The following is a 20,949-nucleotide window of genomic DNA, read 5'->3' on the forward strand; positions in this document are numbered from 1 at the left end:
TTGGTTTCACACACTTTACAATAATATAAAATTAAAATGGATGACCAACAGGAAGCAAGTGCGCCAAGTTTCAAATTCAAAAACTGAAAAAATGATAAAAAAATCATTTTCAGTCTATGACATGACTGTTATTGTCATCAGTCTACTGTCATATTTGTTAGACATAATCTCTGGTAAGAAAACGGTCCATCAGGATAAACGTAAATTAAAGTTAAGTTTTGTTCACTGTTTGTTTTTATATTTTTTTATATCTTGAACATTATTATATGCTGTTCTTTCAGAACAAAATTTTAATGTTTATTTCTCAAATTTAGTAGCATCTTGAACTTGTTTTTTTCCCTTTTAAATCACCCTTTGAACAGTCTTATGATTGCTTGATTGATACACCAGATGATTGGCAGATCGCTGTTTGGAAATCTGCGCTGGTTGCACCACAGAGGCATGTATCATACATGTCTTCTTCTTCTTCTTTCGTTAATCAGCAACGGAAAAATACCATCACGCTGATGCTGTGTCATCAAGTGCAGGTGCTGTACAATTTGTGATCAACGAAACCGAAAAGTAAATAAATATATACAAGTTTAAAATTGTGGTCTGTGCAGGATAAAAACAAGGATGATCTTTACAGCATCACTGTGACTCTGGTCTCAGGATGGAAGTGTGACCAGAGGTTTTCCTTGAAAGAGTCCGAGTCGGTGTCAGTTGCAATGTTTCCTGGTAGATGGTTCCAGTCTCGGATTGTTCGTGGGTAGAAGCTGTACTCGTATTCAGAGGTGTTGCATTGTGGCTGCATGATGCTGACTGTGTGACTATGACGTGTTTTCCTGTTGTTGATGAGGTAGTATTGGGGAATTTCAGTGGCTACTTGGTGGTACAGTATTTTCTGAAATAATATTAATCGATTTGCTGTTCTTCTCGTTTCAAGGGTAGGCCAATTTAAAGATTGTAGAATTGCGGTCATAGAGCCGGGTTGGTAATTGTAGTTCTTGGTTACAAATCTTGCCGCCCTGTGTTGTACCATTTCTATACGTTTTATGTCCTTCTTCCAATGGGGGTCCCATACTGAACTGCTGTATTCCAGGTGTGGTCTTACCAGAGCAATATAAGCGTGTTGTTTAATTTCTTGAGGGCATCTATATAAATTTCTTCTTACAAAATTCAGTTGTTGTGAAGCTTTGTTAACTTTTGAGGTTATGTGATGGTTCCAATTGAGCTTGCTGTCCAGCTCCACCCCTAGGTATGGGTTATGTTCTTTAAGTTCCAATTTTGTAGAATGTAAGAAGTATGGTCTTATAATTCTATTACGGATGTTATGCGTTGTCTGTAAAACGTAGCATTTCTTTGGATTGAATGACATTTTCCAATCGATAGACCATTTTTCTAGTTCAGTTAAGTCTTTCTGTAATATTTCTGTATCATTATGAGTTTTGATGTCTCTGTAAAGTAGGCAATCATCTGCAAAGAGTCTTATGCTGGTGCCAGTTGTTAAATTATCCCCAATGTCATTGATGTATTGGAGAAATAGAAGTGGGCCAAGTACGGTTCCTTGAGGGACTCCGGATCTTACGGTAGCTGGATGTGATTTAAAGCCATCTAGGAGTACTGTCTGTTTTCTATTTTGGAGCCAGTTATCTATCCAGTTTACTGTGTACTTATCAATACCCTTTTTCCTAAGTTTGTGTACAAGATGGCGATGTGGCACGGTATCGAAGGCCTTACTGAAGTCCAGTATCAGTATATCTGCCTGGCTTTTGTTATCTCTTATTCTAGCTAGATCTTCTGTGGTGTTTATGAGCTGTTGTTCACACGAGTGGTTTTTCCTGAATCCATACTGGTATGATGACAGGAGATTATTGTTGTCCAGGTAGTTCATAATACTACTAAAGATTATGTGTTCCATAATTTTGCAAGGGACAGATGTAAGGGAGACAGGACGGTAATTTGCTGGATCTGTTTTATCGCCCTTTTTAAAGATCGGGATGACATTACCGATGAGCCAGTCTGATGGTACTGTTCCTAATTTGATAGATTTATTAAATATAACCTCCAAGTACGGTGCTATTTGTTCTGCTGTCTCTTTCAGGACTCTGCAAGGTATCAGATCTGGTCCTGTTGCTTTGTTAGGATTTATATTTTTCAACTGTTTGATAATTCCAGGTATCGATATGTATATTGGTTTCATGTGTACTATAGGTCTTGGTAATTTTGGTAGCCTAAATTCAACATCTGTATAGAATCGTATGTCTATGTACTGGTTAAAATCAATATCAGAAAATGCTGATTCGTACTGCTGATTAAGGATGTTTGCTTTTTCTTCTGCATCTATGATGTCCTTACCATTCTTATTAAGCATGCTGATGTTACTGCTATCCTTCTTCATACCTTTTATGTACGACCAAAATTTCTTGGTTGTAGCATATATTTGTTCTCTGCAACTGTCTGTATGTGCTTTTATTGGTTCTTCAGGTGTCAGAATATCTTTGACATATTGATCGTGGTTGCTTTGAAGTTGCTCTTTGACCTTCTTTCTATAAAGTTTAAAATCTTTCCAGTGTTTCTTATCGTTTGATTTTTTGGCTTTGTTGTAAAGTCTCTGTTTCCTTCTTATCATTTGTTTAGTTTCTGTTGTTATCCATGGAAGATTCCATCTTGTAGTAGTATTCTTTGATGGTATGTTATTTTCAATCGATTCTGTAACTAGGTGTTTGAAGTTTGTCCATGATGTTTCTATACCTTCTTTATTGCTGTCTTCTTTGAAATTTTCAAGTTTTGATCTTAGGTCTGATCTTATACCTTCCATGTTCCCCTTTTTATACATGTATATTTTCCTAGGTGGTTTTTTGTGAATTTTTGCCTTTGTATTTATAGTGATCTTAACAAGGTTATGGTCGCTTATACCTGGTCCTACTTCTACTTTCTTTATAAGATTAGGGTTGTTGGTGAAACATAAATCTAGAATGTTGTTTTCTCTTGTTGGTTCTGAAACAACCTGTTCAATATTGTGGTCATTCATGATATCTATCATTTTTTGGTTGATGTTTGTACCATACTGAGCTACTGGTTTGATTGTTCCATTTTCCCAGTTTATGCTTGGAAGATTGAAGTCGCCCATTAGTATAATGTTGTTGCTATTTGTATCAATCATACTCAGTGATCTGTCGAGGTTTTCAAGGTCTTCTAGTGTGCTTTTTGGATTTCTGTAGAAGGATCCAATATAAAGGTTTTTACTTCCTTCTATTTGTATTTTAGTCCAGATAATCTCGCATTCAGTTCTTAATTTGGTTTGTTCTGTACATATAAGTGTTGTTTTGCTTGCTATTAACACTCCTCTATCTCCCTTTTTACGGTCTTTGATTATTTCGTAATGATCGGTTGGTAAAATGGATGGATTTTGAAAGCTTTTGTCCACATTGGTCTCGTTAACGCATAATATATCTGGCCTGTGTGTGTCTACTAATGATTGGAATGCTATCCTTTGTTTTAATGAGTAAAGACTGGTGGTGTTGATGCCTATCATTGTCAGGGTCTGGTTGTTGTTTTCATTCAATGTTATATTTATTGACTTATTGGTATCTAGTTCATCACTGTTAGAATCTGAAAGTGAACTGAACGAATTGTCATTGCCAACACTTAGATTGAAAAAAGATGTACTCACGTTGGTAAAGAGACAGTTATGGCAACTCCAGCTTAGATGTTCATGTTTCTGGAACATTGCATATTCTTTTTCATTGATTTGCCCATTACATTTAATATGAGTCCACTCGTTGCACTCATCACACTGTAATGCTTTTTGGTTACTTTTTACAGCTTTTGCACAGAGTGTGCAAGGGTATTTTGTTGGACCAGGGTTGGAGTGTATGTCGCCACATAGTATAATCAGATATATGTTGGTCTGAGTTGTATTAATGTTTGTATACCATTTGTGTCTTTTATTGATGTCTCTGTATACGTAAACTGAAAACTTACTAATATTAGTTTCCACTAATGCTTTATGAATATGATGATTATATGGTTCAGCATATGCATCCTTTTTTATGAAGTTTCTTTCAAGGGTTTTGCTGGTGTTAGCAATAGATGCCGCTACCCCTGCTATTATCAAGGCATGAATTAAAATGCTGTAAATAGATGTACATTTCATTTTGGAAATGTCAATCAGGTAGACCGGAAGTGAGTATTTGTTTACATCGAAACGGTGAGTAAAGTTTGTATTTTTCCTAAAATTGACGTTTGGCAGTCAAATCTGAGAATTTGTTTCACTGTATGCTTCCATACTGTCTATGATGATGTTTCTGTAAGTTTGACCTCAAAATGATGTGTATAAATTGATAAATGTTTGGCCATTGGGGCTGAAATTTATATATGCCAGTCAACTGGTATGTGTTATACATTGTGTAAAATATCCGCTATTACATTTACACAAAGACATCAATGTATAACACATACCGATGAAGTGGCATAATATTATATATCCGCACTTAAACATCTATGAGGGTCGTAATGGGGGTACCTTCATGACGAATAACGGTAAAAATTCTTGCCAAATGATGTTAATGGTAATATTTGAAGTATGAATGACAATAAAATGTACACCTTTTTTTAGAAAATATAGATGATAAAAACATCGACAGAATTTGACAAATCACGTTAATCCTGTTATTTTTTTTCCCAAAAATGATAGTAACAATTATTATTGACATCTAACGAATCACGATAGATATTTTGATGAATTACAGTAAAATATTCACCAATTAGGCCACAATTAAAAATATTTTGGTTTGCCCAAACCCTACCCAAAGGTTGAGACAGTGGGTAGGTAGGTAGGCATTTTCAAAAAGAGAAATTGAAGTATCAGGTGTTTATTATCTCCATGCATATCTGATTGAAAAAAAAACTTCTTCAAATCAGGACAATAAAAAAATTTGAGTAGGCAGCTTTTTTCTGGGTAGGTAGCGTTTTGGCAAACAAACCTATTCTTTTTTATGGCCTTACGGAATAAACAGGATTTTTTTTTACAAAATTTATTTCTGGATACTATCTCAGTCTTCACCAAAAACTTTTTATGCCCCGTCTACGATAGTAGTAGGGGCATTATGTTTTCTGGTCTGTGCGTCCGTTCGTCCGTCTGTTCGTTCGTCTGTTCGTTCGTCTGTTCGTTCGTCCGTTCGTCCGTCTGTCCCATGTCAGGTTAAAGTTTTTGGTCGAGGTAGTTTATGATGAAGTTATAGTTGCATCCATTTGTAACTTTACATACATAGTCATTATAATAGGGAATTTCTAAAAAGTACCTCAAATTTAGGTTTTGGTCCTCATTTCATGGTTCATTGAACATGAAAATGAGATTGTGTGAAACAGCTCTTTGCCAGGTTAAAGTTTTTGGTCGAGGTAGTTTATGATGAAGTTATAGTTGCATCCATTTGTAACTTTACATACATAGTCATTATGATAGGGAATTTCTAAAAAGTACCTCAAATTTAGTTTTTATGCCCCACCTACGATAGTAGAGGGGCATTATGTTTTCTGGTCTGTGCGTCCGTTCGTCCGTCTGTTCGTTCGTTCGTCTGTTCGTTCGTCCGTCTGTCCCGCTTCAGGTTAAAGTTTTTGGTCAAGGTAGTTTTTGATGAAGTTGAAGTCCAATCAACTTGAAACTTAGTACACATGTTCCTTATGATATGATCTTTCTAATTTAAATGCCAAATTAGAGTTTTGACCCCAATTTTACGGTTCACTGAACATAGAAAATGATAGTGCAAATTTCAGGTTAAAGTTTTTGGCTTCAGGTTAAAGTTTTTGGTCAAGGTAGTTTTTGATGAAGTTGAAGTCCAATCAACTTGAAACTTAGTAAACATGTGCCCTATGATATGATCTTTCTAATTTAAATGCCAAATTAGAGTTTTGACCCCAATTTTACGGTTCACTGAACATAGAAAATGATAGTGCAAATTTCAGGTTAAAGTTTTTGGCTTCAGGTTAAAGTTTTTGGTCAAGGTAGTTTTTGATGAAGTTGAAGTCCAATCAACTTGAAACTTAGTATACATGTGCCCTATGATATGATCTTTCTAATTTAAATGCCAAATTAGAGTTTTGACCCCAATTTTACGGTTCACTGAACATAGAAAATGATAGTGCAAATTTCAGGTTAAAGTTTTTGGTCAAGGTAGTTTTTGATGAAGTTGAAGTCCAATCAACTTGAAACTTAGTATACATGTGCCCTATGATATGATCTTTCTAATTTGAATGCCAAATTAGAGTTTTGACCCCAATTTTACGGTTCACTGAACATAGAAAATGATAGTGCAAATTTCAGGTTAAAGTTTTTGGCTTCAGGTTAAAGTTTTTGGTCAAGGTAGTTTTTGATGAAGTTGAAGTCCAATCAACTTGAAACTTAGTATACATGTGCCCTATGATATGATCTTTCTAATTTAAATGCCAAATTAGAGTTTTGACCCCAATTTTACGGTTCACTGAACATAGAAAATGATAGTGCAAATTTCAGGTTAAAGTTTTTGGTCAAGGTAGTTTTGATAAACATGATAAAGTAGAAGTCCAATCAACTTGAAACTTAGTATACATGTTCCCTTTGATAAGATCATTCTAATTTTAATGCCAAATTAGAGAATTTATTCCAATTTCACAGTCCTTTAAACATAGAAAATGATAGTGTGAGTGGGGCATCCGTGTACTGTGGACACATTCTTGTTCAACTACTAGTCCGAAGACCAATATTCTGACATTTTTCTTATTGGTCCAAACAAAGTTTTGCAATAACTTACTAGTCCGAATGAAATTTTACTAGTCTGGGGAATCAGACTAGTGGCTAACCGTGCAGACTGCAGTATTTTATCAGTTGCGGAAACAGAATTGAATTTTTCATAAGTGGAGGCCCACTGACTGCCTAAAAGGGGACCCGCTTCTGTCATGCTTCAGTGATTCCCTATATAATCAACCAATTTTTTTCCAGAAAAAGGGGGGCCCAGGCCCCTGTCCCCCCCCTTAAATTGGCCTCTGCTTATGATCATAAACAAGCTTCTGTCCAAGTTTGGTAGAAATCCAGGATAGTTTAAGAAAGTTTTTTAAAATTAAATTTCTAAAACTTTAACCACAGAGTGAATATTTGTAGATGCCAACGACAGAATTTAGGTTTTGCGACATTTTTGTAGGTCTCGCTGTTTCGACATAAGTCGACGGCTCGACAAAAAGGATTAAAATTGAACCCTCTAGATGTCATGTCTAATTAAAACATTCTGTATCTAGTTTTCTGGCATAAAAAAGTACATGTTTTACCACTGACTGAGCACCAAAACCATTAAAGTGGATTCCTTCAAAACCTATTTCCCAACAATTACAAACTATTGTTTTTTTTTTTATGATATTTTTTTTTTTTTATCAAAATACAATGTGAGCCACATACACTTATGTCTTGATAAAAATAAACATGACGTCACGAACAATCATGAATTTGTTCAATGATAAATTACAAATGGCAGGAGTGTTGGTAAAAATCTAAAATCATGGTTCATTGGTCAATGTTTAGTTTTCTTGGTTAAAACTGTTTCTTAGAAACTATAACATGTATAAATAAAGCATCTTCTTCTTCTTCTTCTTAAATAAGACATGCAGGTCAACTTTATTTAGTGTATTGACTATTGAATGATTGTAACTTAAAGGTGAATATGTATTTCTCATTTGGTTTATATGACCATGATGACCTTAAGGAAGATTCATAAAGAAGGCGAGACATTTCAACGTGCGCACTACAATGTATTGTAATTTACACCAACAAAAAATATTAACAATAACCCTAACCTAAATTTTTATAAACGGACAATTTTATACAATTATATTTTTTATGACCTTAGATGAAGTCAAAATACTGTATACTACATGTATGTGACATTGTGGTATAATATTTCATATTTTATATGTATGCATTTGGAACTTTTAGTATCTGTTTTAAAACTGTTACCATTGGTTACATTGTATTTAGATTGATCATTGTTAATGAACTTTAATTATAATGTGTTAATCCTGGTTTTATTTAATTGCAGATATTTTTATTATAGTAGTTTTCTACTTGGATGGACATTATGTATGGGGGTCGCTTAGTTTGGCATTTCTTGCTCTTTCATCAGTTTCCATGTTATTGTTCAGCTTCCGCTGGCACATTACAGACAAAACGCTGACATGGAAAAACTTTTTACCACATGTAGTTTTCCTAGCCCCATTGCATAGGTGAGTCAGCTTTTGTTTATAATTACAGACAACACTCTGCCATGGATTTTTTTTTACCACCCATGTAGTTTTACTAGCACTGTGCATGCACAGTAAAGTCAGTTTTTGTTTACAATTTACAGCCAAAACTGACATGGGAAATTTCTTATCATCTATACATAGTATTCCTAGCACCATTGCACAGAGAAGGTAGCTTTTCTTTACATATTGTAGATTAAACTCTGACAGGGAAAAAACTTCTTGGCACATAAAACAATTAAATTCAAACGAGAAAACTAACTGCAAAATTTATGTACAAAACTATAATGAAAAACAAATACATGTATGATATACATATTACTGCAACAAACAACAACCATAACTAGAGGCTCTAAAGAGCCTGTGTCGCTCACCTTGGTCTATGTGAATATTAAACAATGGACACAGATGGATTCATGACAAAATTGTGTTTTGGTGATGGTGATGTGTTTGTAGATCTTACTTTACTAAACATTCTTGCTGCTTACAATTATCTCTATCTATAACAGTACTTTCTGTGGAAAATGTTATTGAAAATCTTCAAATTTTAAGAAAATTGTTAAGAATTGACTATGAAGGGCAATAACTCCTTAGGGGGTCAATTGACTATTTTGGTCATGTGACTTATTTTTAGTTCTTACTTTGCTGTACATTATTGCTGTTTACAGTTTATCTCTATCTATAATAATATTCAAGATAACAAAAAAACAGCAAAATTTCCTCAAAATTACCAATTCAGGGGTAGCAACCTAACAACCGATTATCCGATTCATCTGAAAATTCCAGGGCAGATAGATCGTGACCCGATCAACAATTTTACTTCCTGTCAGATTTGCTCTTAATGCTTTGGTTTTTGAGTTATAAGCCAAAAACTGCATTTTACCCCCATGTTCTATTTTTAGCCATGGTGGCCATCTTGGTTGGTTGGCTGGGTCACCGGACACATTTTTTAAACTAGATACCCCAATGATGATTATGGCCAAGTTTGGTTAAATTTGGCCCAGTAGTTTCAGAGGAGAAGATTTTTCTAAAAGATTACTAAGAATTACGAAAAATGGTTAAAAATTGACTATAAAGGGCAATAACTCCTAAAGTGGTCAACTGACCATTTTGGTCATGTTGACTTATTTGTAGATCTTACTTTGCTGAACATTATTGCTGTTACAGTTTATCTCTATCTATAATAATATTCAAGATAACAACCAAAAACAGCAAAATTTCCTTAAAATTAACATTTCAGGGGCAGCAACCCAACAACGAAATGTCCGATTCATTTGAGAATTTCAGGGCAGATAGATCTTGACCTGATGAACAATATTACCCCATGTCAGATTTGCTCTAAATGCTTTGGTTTTTGAGTTATAAGCCAAAAACTGCATTTTACCCCTATGTTCTATTTTTAGCCATGGCGGCCATCTTGGTTGGTTGGCCGGGTCACCGGACACATTTTTTAAACTATATACCCAAATGATGATTGTGGCCAAGTTTGGTTAAATTTGGCCCAGTAGTTTCAGAGGAGAAGATTTTTGTAAAAGTTAACGCCGGACGACGCCGGACGCCGGACGCCAAGTGATGAGAAAAGCTCACTTGGCCTTTCGGCCAGGTGAGCTAAAAATGTATTTATATATTCTTTTCAGGTATATTGAGGTACTTAGATTGGGATATATATCCAGAAAAACCAAACAGAAAGATGATCTTGATTCTGCCTTGAGGGCCAATGTGGATGTTTCACTACTACGCCTTATTGAAGCCTTTACTGAATCAGCACCACAACTTGTATTACAGCTATATATTATGTTAAAGTTTAGTCATTACAACTGGCTCATAGGTAAACAACTCTATAAATCACATTTTGTGTTTTTGTGTTTAAGAAAACGTAAATTTATTAAATGTCTTTTTTTTGGTCATGGAATATGTAGCTTCAGTAGTCAACAAATGGATTCAAGTACAGCATACAATTCAATTTGCAAAATCACATACGAAAAATTATACAGTCAATCATAATGATCATTCAAAACTTCACACACAGATACACTTATAATGCATGTAAATCAGTTGAGCCTAAAGATGTCAAAGGTAGACTTTTTCTGAATTATATTCCATTACATTAAGATGAAATGATTTTGTTTCATTTGATAGTATTCAATAAAGAACTCTAACCTTTACCATGTTTACAGAGTAAAAACTTGCTAATGGACTAGTGTTAAAATATAGATGCCTTTTATTGTAGGTGTATCTACTGTATTGTCTCTCACATCAGTAGCCTTTTCTCTGACGGCCTACAGTGATGCCCTAAAGATGGCATACAAAGAACATCACACCAGGTCCTGGTTTGGTGTTACTATACTGACATTATGGCAGTCATGGATGTTGTTGTCCAGAGTTACGGCACTGGTGGTCTTCTCTTTGGTTTTTCAAGCATGGGTATTCCTAGGAATGGGTTAGTAATATATTTGTTTTTATTTATATTGGGTAAAACTAGGAAACTTAGTACTTTTTATGCCCCATTTATGGGCATTATGTTTTCTGGTCTGTGCTTCCCTCCGTTCGTATGTCCGTCTGTCTGTCTGTCCGTCGTACCGTCCGTCCGTCTGTCTAGTTTTTGGTCAAGGAAGTTTTTGATGAAGTTGAAGTCCAATCAACTTGAAACTTAGTACAAATGTCCCTTATGATATGATCTTTCTGATTTTAATGTCGAATTAGAGGTTTTTCCTTATTTCCAGGGTCCACTGAACATAGAAAATGATAGTACAGATTGGGCATCCGTGTACTATGGACACATTCTTGTTTGTTTTTAATTTTTGTTTCAAGAAAAACAAAAACTGATTAACTGATGGAACAAGTATCCAAACTATACTCATATACTGATTTTATAATATGTATAGGGAATGATGAGAGAATGGTAATTTTCAAAACACTTCTGAAATCTTTTAAAATTTAGATATGTTGTTTCCTGTGACAAATTCCATTTTTACAATTTTACTTGGATTGTTGTCAAGTTTTAGACCTGTAAGTAGTGAAAAGTAATAGTCAATGATATTTAGATTGTTTTTTGCATTTCTATTTCTGAACCCTACAAACATTCATTTATTTGTTTTACTTGATTCTGTTTGGAGGTTCAGATTTGCAAATTTCACATTCATGCAGGAAAATCTGGTTAACTCTCAATCTGACATCCTCTAATTTTACAGGAGTTCACTGGATATTTATGACGTTTTGGATAACCATGCAGAATGCAGAATATGGAGACACAGCCTGTGAGAAACGTTTGTTTAATTCCATTTCTGGCTTCATCTATATCTTCTGTTTCCTCAACCTGAAAGAAGGTCCATCTAAGAGTAGAATGGCGGCGTTTTACTGTTTTATCCTGGCTGAGAATGCTCTCATGATGTTATTGTGGTTTATCTATAAACCAGAGAGTACGCCAGCATGGTTAGAGATTACAAGTTTATCTCTAGTGTTTGGAGGCTTTGTACTTGGTAAGCTACTAAGTATATAAATGTAGAGGGCTCAAAGTATCATATTTATAGAAGAGTTCTGAAATAGTACATAATATATTCTTTCACTCGCAGGCTCATTTTTGCTATGATTTTTGCTTGAATTTGACAGCACCCTTTCTTTCAAGTCAACTTTTTAACTTCAATGAAATACTTTTAATTATTTTAGAGGATATTGCAACCATTGATTTTTATACGTCAAAATTTTGTCGGGACTTATTATGGTATACAAATGTCCGAAGTCCGTCCGTCTGTCTGTCCGGCGTAAACATGTCGCACTGTAACTTGAGAACGACTTATCCAAATTTCATGAAACTTAATATAGTTGTTTCTTATGATGGTCAAATGCTCTGTATACTTTTTGGTGAAAATAAGATTAATACTTTTTGAGTTACAGCACTTTGTAACTAAAACAGGGGGGTGTTTTTTTCACATGTCGCACCGTATCTCAAAAACGATTCTTGATTATGGCTTAAAACTTTAAACACTTCTTAGTTATATTAATTTTAATATCTGTATACTTTTTGGTGATGATTCAAAGTTTCATTTTTGAGTTATTGAGTAAAAAAGAGGAAGGGTTTTTTTACATGTTGTGCCATATCTCAAAAACAATTTATGATTATTGCTTAAAACTTTACACACTTCTTTGTTATATTAATCTTAAGATCTGTATACTTTTTGGTTTTGATTCAAAATTTTATTTTTGTGATATTTAGGTTTTTGTAAAAAAAAAAAAAACAGGGTGGGCGGTTTCACATGTCCCGCCGTGTCTCAAACAGAATATATGGTTATTGCTTAAAACTTTCTCAGAAACTATTTATGATTATTGCATAAAACTTCCACACAAGACATTGGGCGTATCATGCGCTCATGGCGCAGCTGTTTATTTGAAAGGTCTAGTACTTTGAGAGTCGCTGTAATACTTCGAAACAGAGCAGTTTCCAATATTCTTTTCAAAAGATTTATGATTTTTGTGTTTGATAAATAGAAATAGTATAAAAAAACTATTAGCTGACTATAGAAACAGATTACATCACTGTGCAATACAACATTTTTTCCTTTCCACAGATATATTTATTGTATTTAGAATGTTAGGCCTGGTGAAATTTAACTGTCTCCATTTAATCACACTTGAATCATGAGGCAATGCAATTTTGTGAACGTGGATGTTCAGATAAAAGGGATTATATTCTATTAAAATATGAATACATTTACATGTATTTTCAGGAGGAATTTTGATGATTGGATATTACTGTTGCTGTCATCCTACTGGTCGTACTGCAGAAACCAAGAAAGATCTAACAGCATACTGGTTTAAAAGAGCCAATTCTTTACCTGTAAGTTTATATAAATTGATTTTAGTAAGAACCTCTTTCAAAAACAAAAAAAACTAATACTTATGGTGACTTGAGTAACACCAGTATCACTCAGATTACAATTCTACCTTGACAGGTAAGTTTGTATTTAGCCTATAAAATACTTATTTATCCTTGAGAATTGAAAGGTCAGTTTATCCCAATCATACTATAGAAGTTTAACTATGAGGTCAGAACGGGGTTTACAGAATAGAGAATACATGTAAAAGCAAAAAACAAAAAGAGAATAGAGAAAATGCACAACAAAATAAAGAATAGAGAATAATGCGGTGCAAAAGTATAAAGAATAACTGTGAAAAATAAAAGGTAACTTTAGGTAACTTAAATGCAATACTGATAATATAATGATCAATGTACAGACTTGATAAATAATCTTGTAACAGAAAGACTAAATAGTAAAATCATTTTCATGAGAATTTTACAGAATGAGAGTTATTTTTAAGGCTATTAAAAGAAAAACGCCCTAAAATTTAAAGAATACAGATATGAAAAAAAACCCATCCAGATCCTCATGTCATTTAAGCCTCGGTCACACCTTACCGGATAGCACGAATGGACGCCTAACGAATGTAAATAAAAGTTGTCCGTTGACAAAATTGTTATCTATTGGGAGTCTGTTGATGTACTGATCGAATAAAACGGACGTGTAACGGATGCAAAACGGACACACACCAGATATGCAACCTACGAGAAACGGACATGTAGCTGACAGAACGGATGTCGAACGTACATCCAACGGACAAGTACCGCATAAAACAGACACATAACGGAAGCGTACTGCATAAAACGGACACATAACGGAATCGTATCGGATAAAACGGATGAACAAGATATACGGAAAAATCAAAGGCGACAATAATAAAACATGCAAATCGCATAAATATTCAAAATGTTTCTGTGTTACTGGTTTTGGTTTGTTCTTCAAAATTCCGCCAAAGGGCAGTGTCTGCCCTGAATATGAACTGCTTGATTGTGAAGACGTGCCTATACTCTAAGGCCACGGTTTTTTTATTTGTTGGTTTACGGATCCGCCGACCCGATTTTGCCGATTTTCAGAATAAAAATAAAATTGACTTTTCATGCTTTTTTATTCCCGCCGACCCTTATAAATGCATTATCCCTGAAAAATAATTAAAATTTTCCTTTATTATGAAATGAAATGCATTAATCATTAACAAAGTTGATAACACTTTCTGTTGTGAAAAATAAAACTTCCAATTTACGTTTCTAAAAATCGACAAATCAATTATAACTGACCTTGAAATGTCTTTTGCGCAAATAATTTTGCGGAACGAAACCTGTGTTTAAAACCAATTACAAATTAGTTCGTTTCCCTTATTTGTCATCAGTCCGTAAGATGCATCATCTCAGAGAAATAGACTTGTCCAAATGTGGACAGGTGGAATACATCAATTAAAGTACTGAATATTAACAAATCATTTGAAATTTTCTTGTTTCATAGATAACAAAAAATATCGATCATTGGGATAAAAACCGGATTGCATGACAACTGATTAACCCAAGGATTTGTATAGTAACTATACAAATCCTTGATTAACCCGATATTGTCGTTTTTCCAGTGGACGAGTCTATTACGTTTTTCGACACGTGTGTTGAAACTTATTTTTGTACGACGTTTTTATATTTTTTTTCTTTATCAGTTTTTGTGCTTGAAGATCATTATTCACCAAGTTTTCTGAGAGCTACGCGAATCTGTTTTTCTTGTTTGTGAAATGACGATTTAATTTCGTGTTTGTCCGTGCAACCCCCCTTTTTTACAGGAAATTATTAAACGATGTAATGCGATGTTCATGATCACTGATCAATAATATTTCATCGAACTTAATGTTAAGAAATGATGACAAAACAGCATATAAGATAAACATTTTGTTAGTAAGGTGAAATATATATTTATTTTGCATATTTTTTCTGTTTTGAAAGATATTTTTTTTCTTTTTTTTTCCGTCCGACCGACCCGACTTTTTTATGCGAAAAATCCGTAAACCAACAAATTAAAAAACCGTAGCCTAAGATCGATTATGAATAATAAGAATTCATGAACCTTAAGAAATCTGACATACCAATAATTGGCATTTCTGACGCAAAATTTTCAATTGACATTTATCCGTTTCAGATCCGTTTATCATCCGTTTTATCCGTCATACGTCCGGTAGAAGTCCGTTTCTCATCCGTTCAACATCCGTTTTATCTGTTAAACGTCCGGTAGAAGTCCGTTGGTGAATTTATCTTCCAGACCTCCTACGGATGTATAACAGTCACGTAACAGATACAAAACGGAAACGAAACGGACGAGTACAGTACAAAACGGAAACGAAACGGACGAGTACCGTACAAAACGGAAACGAAACGGACGAGTACCGTACAAAACGGAAACGAAACGTCCGTTCAACGGACATTTTATCCGTTGGACGTCCGTTCAAAGTTTTGAACATGCTCAAAATTTTCCACCGGACAGAACGGACGTTGACGGATAAAACATACGCTTAACGGACATGCAACGGATATGGACAGACGTCTAACGGATAAGAACGGACATCTAACGGACATGAATTGATTGAAAAAAAGTTATCCGTTAGGCGTCCTTTTGAGCTAACCGGTAAGGTGTGACCGAGGCTTTACATTGTCAAAATATAGAACACCCCATTGTTATTCCAAGAATAATCTAGACATCTAGTCAAACTGTTTTTAAACTAGAGATCTAGTCAAACTGGTTGGGATAACTGACTGTTTGCTCCTGCCCTAGATGTCTATTTCACAGTGACCTTATGTGTTTGTGCTTAGAGTACTTTGTACTGTCATATTTATTGATTTTCTGTTGGGGCATGACCTAAACATGCAAAACAGTGGCTTGAGATTTCAATTTAATAGGAATCAATGAAAATCTTTAAAAGTTTATTCTATATGAACTGATATAAGTATGATAAATTAATATTTGGAATGTTATATGCTGATTGATGATGTTTATTGGGACCAAGATGTTTTCTTCATTCTTGTTCACATTATGATTATTTTAACCTTCAATGCACATTTAAAGATAGAAAAAAGTTCAGCTCTCATTTAAAATATTTTGCAACTAAATAATAATCTGTTAGATTTTGGTGTAAACAAAAAAAAAAGAGAACCTGCAAGCATAGTCTATTTCTATAAAGTCAAGCCGATAGTTTTTTATATGTCTGAAAAAAAAGAAGCCGAAAGTAACCCCAAAAATTAAACATTAACAGATTTTGAACAATTAAATCAAGATGCGCAAAGTTTAAGTATTGGTCAGAATATAGGGTTCTTTTGTACTTTAACAATATCACAATAAAAATAAAGTGACCTTAATTTTGGACAAGGTAAATGGCATGGAGCCAAATTTATCAACTCCTATTGTATGAATGGGATAAACTGACCTTTCAATTCTCAAGGCTAAATAAGTATTTTATAGGCTAAATACAAACTTACCTAATTTTGATCTGAGTGCTACTGGTGTTACTGAAGTTACCATAATTATAATTCAACAAGATTGAAGCACAGAGCAATTTATAATTCAACAAGATTGAAGCACAAAGCAATGAACACCAAAATTGAAATACACCATTTATTTTTATTTGCTCAAAATAGACAGGGGTTCAGTGACAGTATGATATACAGAAATAGCAATGATTGTTATTTTAAATTGTGGTTTAGCATTCAATGAAAAAGGACAGAAGGGTATAAACAAGAACCATGGTATATTTACTATAATACACCCCCAAAAAAGCAACAATAAAAGTGATAAAAACAAAAATGCAATCATATTTAGGGCAGAAACAAAAATAAACAAATATTCATGGTTTTTATTTGATTGTTTAAAACTCAGTCTCAAATTTAAAATACATATTCAGGCAAATGTATGTAAATGAGACATAATACACTCTGTTTTATACTAGATTAGCACACTGAGTCTTGATTCCTAATGTGCTTGATCACAAGGGAACAGTCCACTTTACTCTGTATCTCACTAATACTTCTACAAACCAGTATTGAATCTTTGACAAAGAAGCAACAGATACCAATTTGAAAGTCTAATCCTTTCCAACAAGGAATCAGAACTAAACAAAGCTCTAATTAGAGTACACAACCATATTATAAAGACTTCTGCACAGTTTCATGCTTCGTGTTTTGTCTGTTGATTTTATATGTTTTTTTTTACAGGACAGAAATAGAGATCCCATATTTCCTATGAACAATTCTGTGGCAAGAGTAGCAGATTGGCTGAATGCTTCAATCAGTCTTAGTACCACAGAAACAAGTAGATACAGTAATCTTGATAACATGTCATTAAATCTATCCTTACCTGATATTTTGAAAAATGGAACATATTACAGCAAAACTGACACACCAGACTCCAGCAAAAATTTGAATAATTCCAGATACAGTTTTGGCAGGAGATCAAGGAATAGAAATCCTGACTGGAATGGTACCGTGACATCTACTAAATCATCATATCTAAGTGCATCAAGTTCAAGACCTTTGATCAACTATTCTCCACCATCTGTTAGTTATATAAGTAATTCTAAAGACACATTTTCGTTTTCTAACCATGTTTTATTAGATCCAGAAAGGAGTGGTTCCGTTGCAAGTCTATCCAACTCAGAGAGAGCCTTTGCTCTGACAGGACAGAATGCCAAATCTCCTCAACATGAAATGAGTATTGATGAAGATAGTTTTTATGCTCCCCCAGAATACAAAGCATCAGCTTGTAACTTATCTCCCTTGGATCCTAAGAAATTATGGGATGAATCTCAGAATCGTCTGAACAATACCGCAAATCAGATCATACAAATCATAACTACAACAAATCTCAAACGTAGAACAAGCGAGTCACAAATTACATGGAGAAAACTAGATACTGGGGTCAGTAATAGTGATCAAATTCAAACAAGACAGAAATATGGCAACAGTCTAAACACAGATAATAAACATTGTGATAACTTGCTGCAAATACACCATGAATATTATGAAAACAGTAATCAGAATGATTACAGTGGGTCAGGGAGGTCATTGCAGTCCTCTGATGAAGATCTTTTAGAAAGTAGTAACAAAGAAAACATGACTCCTAACGATAAATCACGGAGGTTGTCACACCAATCATCAAGGGAATATTCTTCAGTAGACTATGGAGCGTCCACATTGTCAAACTTTTTTGGAGATATATCATCATTCCATGTGAACAGTCCAGAAGTTGGGGAATACTATATGTCTTCTGCATCACAATCTAAGTTAAATTCAATAGAGGAAGACGGATCTGAGGATTACAACAATAGCTTACGATCTTGGTCGAAGAAAATGTTAAACAGAATTCAAAAACAACTACATGATGGTACATCAAGTACAGAGTATCATACCTCTGACACCACACCGTCACTTACCAGTAGTTATGTCCAGGAGGAGAACACTCGTTCAATCAATAGTTACAGAACCAGCTTGTCCAGTAATCACACATCTCAATTGGAGTCTTCATCATCAAACTTTCCTGAAATGTCTAGTTCATATATTCACGATTCATCTGAATTAAGATCTAGAATGTCTACAAGTGACATCGGAGAAACAAGTGGCTCACTATCTAGTGGTCATAGATATAATAGGTATTCTTCTGCAACTGACAAGAGCACAGATGATAGTGGATATTCAGTAGCTAAATCTCAATCATTGAAATGTTTGAATGGAGAAAAGCTTCAGAATAGTTTAACATTTGTCACAAAATTGGGAAGTGATGGTGAATTTTCAACAAAGCTTGGAAGTGATGGTGATTTTCCTGACACATTCAACAGAACAAATTCTCACAAACAATTAGAAAATGTTGCATCTGATGGTAAAATAACATCAGATATGAAAAATGCAAAAAGCTTGCCAGGGTTAAGTTACCTGCTAAGTGAATCAGATACAACATCATGGCACAGTGACAAAAGTGTCATCAACAAGACACCATTACACAATGAAGAAAGCACTTCGTTCGAAGACATAACATTAGCAGATGATAGTGCCACAGTACTAAGAGAGGATCATAAATCTGTTAGATTCGAAGACCAAACACCTGTTAAAACTCTGCAAAGGAGTAACCTGACTCCTGTTAAAGTGGCAGTAATGAACAACTCTCCGTTTCGTCCTGGTAAAATAATAAGAGAAGACTTGACACCTGTGAAATTAGAAAAATTCAGCAATTCCCCATCTCGACCAGGAAAATCTTTACTTAAGAAGTCATCGATTAGTAAACCATTACATAGATCTAGTCAAGATTCAACAGTATCAGTGTCAGAGTTTGATGATTCACCACACAGACTTGGACGTAGTATTGACCTCTTTGACCGTGAACGATATAGACACAGCGTGGCTGACATTACTGATGATGTTTTTACCAAGTCATCAGACATAGAAGTCAGACAATTAGAAAATTCTCCTTATAAATTTAGATCTAAGGAAAGCTTTGACTATGAAGAGAGTAAAGAGAATGTGTATGGTCCAGGTAGTCAGAGGCACCAATCATCAACATCCAGCCAACACAAATACTCCTCTGAACCTAAAAACAGGAATGGTTCCAGATATCTATCTGAAGTAGAGACAGCTAACAAAACATACAATGTTCAAAAGAATGACAGTTTTACAAACATTAAACCAAGAACAATTCTTGATGATTTTAAAAAGAAACATGTACCACGGAATACACAAAAGAAAACACCAGCATACACTAATGACTTGAGTCTTTACCAATCAGAGGCTGCAACCAATCCATGCTATGCATACTCAGACACAGAATCAGAAGCAGAGATCAGCAGAAGATCAAATAAAGATCTTTCCAAAGATCAAAGGGTGAGACGTCACTCAAGTCATTTTCGTACACCTGTCCAAAATGATGGAAAGAGACAGGTATTAAGAAGATTAGATAACACACCTGGATTTTCACCTATATTGACAGCTGGTGATAGACAAATAATACAATCATCAGAAAGTTTGAATGGTGGAAGTGTGATTAAACCAATTGTCAGTACTCCTAAGATAAATTCAGACGTTTACAAAGAGGGACTTAGGTATATAGATGATAGTCCTGGAACGATTGAAGTGTGAAAGTTTGTAAATTTTACATTGGTGTGCAATAACTTCTTAGCTATGCATCTATAAATCATGCAATATAATTTTAATAGTACATAGAATGATATATGATGAAACATTAGATATGATGTATACATACTATATATGTGTGCATAAAAATGTGCCATTTTATTACGTCAATACCAAGCAGCATTTTTAATTTGAGTTATATATTACAATGTACAAATAAGTAACTTTTTATTCAAATACAGTGGAAAATGGTAGATCTGAATACCACATCTACCTCAAACTATAGAAGTAAGTCCCTTTAATAGAAAAATTATTCAATTTTGGCAGAAAAAATTTCTTCCATCAAACAAAAATCCATATCTTATTGATCATGACTTTTTCAGTCAGTAGATATATAATTCAGAAATCCATAAAGGTCAATGACTCATGTAATCTAGAGATGTAACAGTTATAAAAAGTACTGTAGTGAAATTAATAAATATATTTCAGGAGATTTTAGGAAATGGGACATTATTTTTTCATAAAGCATTTTAAACCTTACACTCTTTCTATCCCATTTATTCATATATCTTTATTTCCTATTTATAGAGATTACATGAACAATGCAACCAATTATATTAATTAATAAATGACAAACTGACTAATAACTGTTTTAACCTTTATCAGATGTATTACTTATTATCCAATTGTGTGATTATTTAAATGAACTAATACTTGAATAATGTAAT

The 20,949-nt window shown here is 34.1% G+C and overlaps 1 protein-coding gene across 1 annotated transcript; it reads left to right on the forward strand.

Moving 5' to 3' along the window:
- The first annotated feature begins 39 nt into the window (after positions 1-39).
- Positions 40-20,701, forward strand: LOC143052487 (uncharacterized). The gene is made up of 7 exons (XM_076225533.1): positions 40-173; positions 8,046-8,229; positions 9,885-10,075; positions 10,478-10,687; positions 11,439-11,726; positions 12,972-13,081; positions 17,318-20,701. The coding sequence occupies exons 1-7, from the start codon at positions 41-43 to the stop codon at positions 20,225-20,227; spliced, it is 4,026 nt and encodes a 1,341-aa protein (XP_076081648.1). The 5' UTR covers position 40; the 3' UTR covers positions 20,228-20,701.
- Positions 20,702-20,949: the final 248 nt, after the last annotated feature.

Source organism: Mytilus galloprovincialis, chromosome 1 (genome assembly GCF_965363235.1).
Source record: "Mytilus galloprovincialis chromosome 1, xbMytGall1.hap1.1, whole genome shotgun sequence".
Lineage (NCBI taxonomy): Eukaryota > Metazoa > Mollusca > Bivalvia > Mytilida > Mytilidae > Mytilus > Mytilus galloprovincialis.

Bases quoted from the DNA above. Each gene is read 5' to 3' on its own strand.
- LOC143052487 (XM_076225533.1), top strand. From the start codon at position 41: ATGACCAACAGGAAGCAAGTGCGCCAAGTTTCAAATTCAAAAACTGAA. The intron at 10,688-11,438 runs GTTAGTAATATA...CTAATTTTACAG, and splicing joins ATGGGTATTCCTAGGAATGG to GAGTTCACTGGATATTTATG. The intron at 13,082-17,317 runs GTAAGTTTATAT...TTTTTTTTACAG, and splicing joins AAAGAGCCAATTCTTTACCT to GACAGAAATAGAGATCCCAT.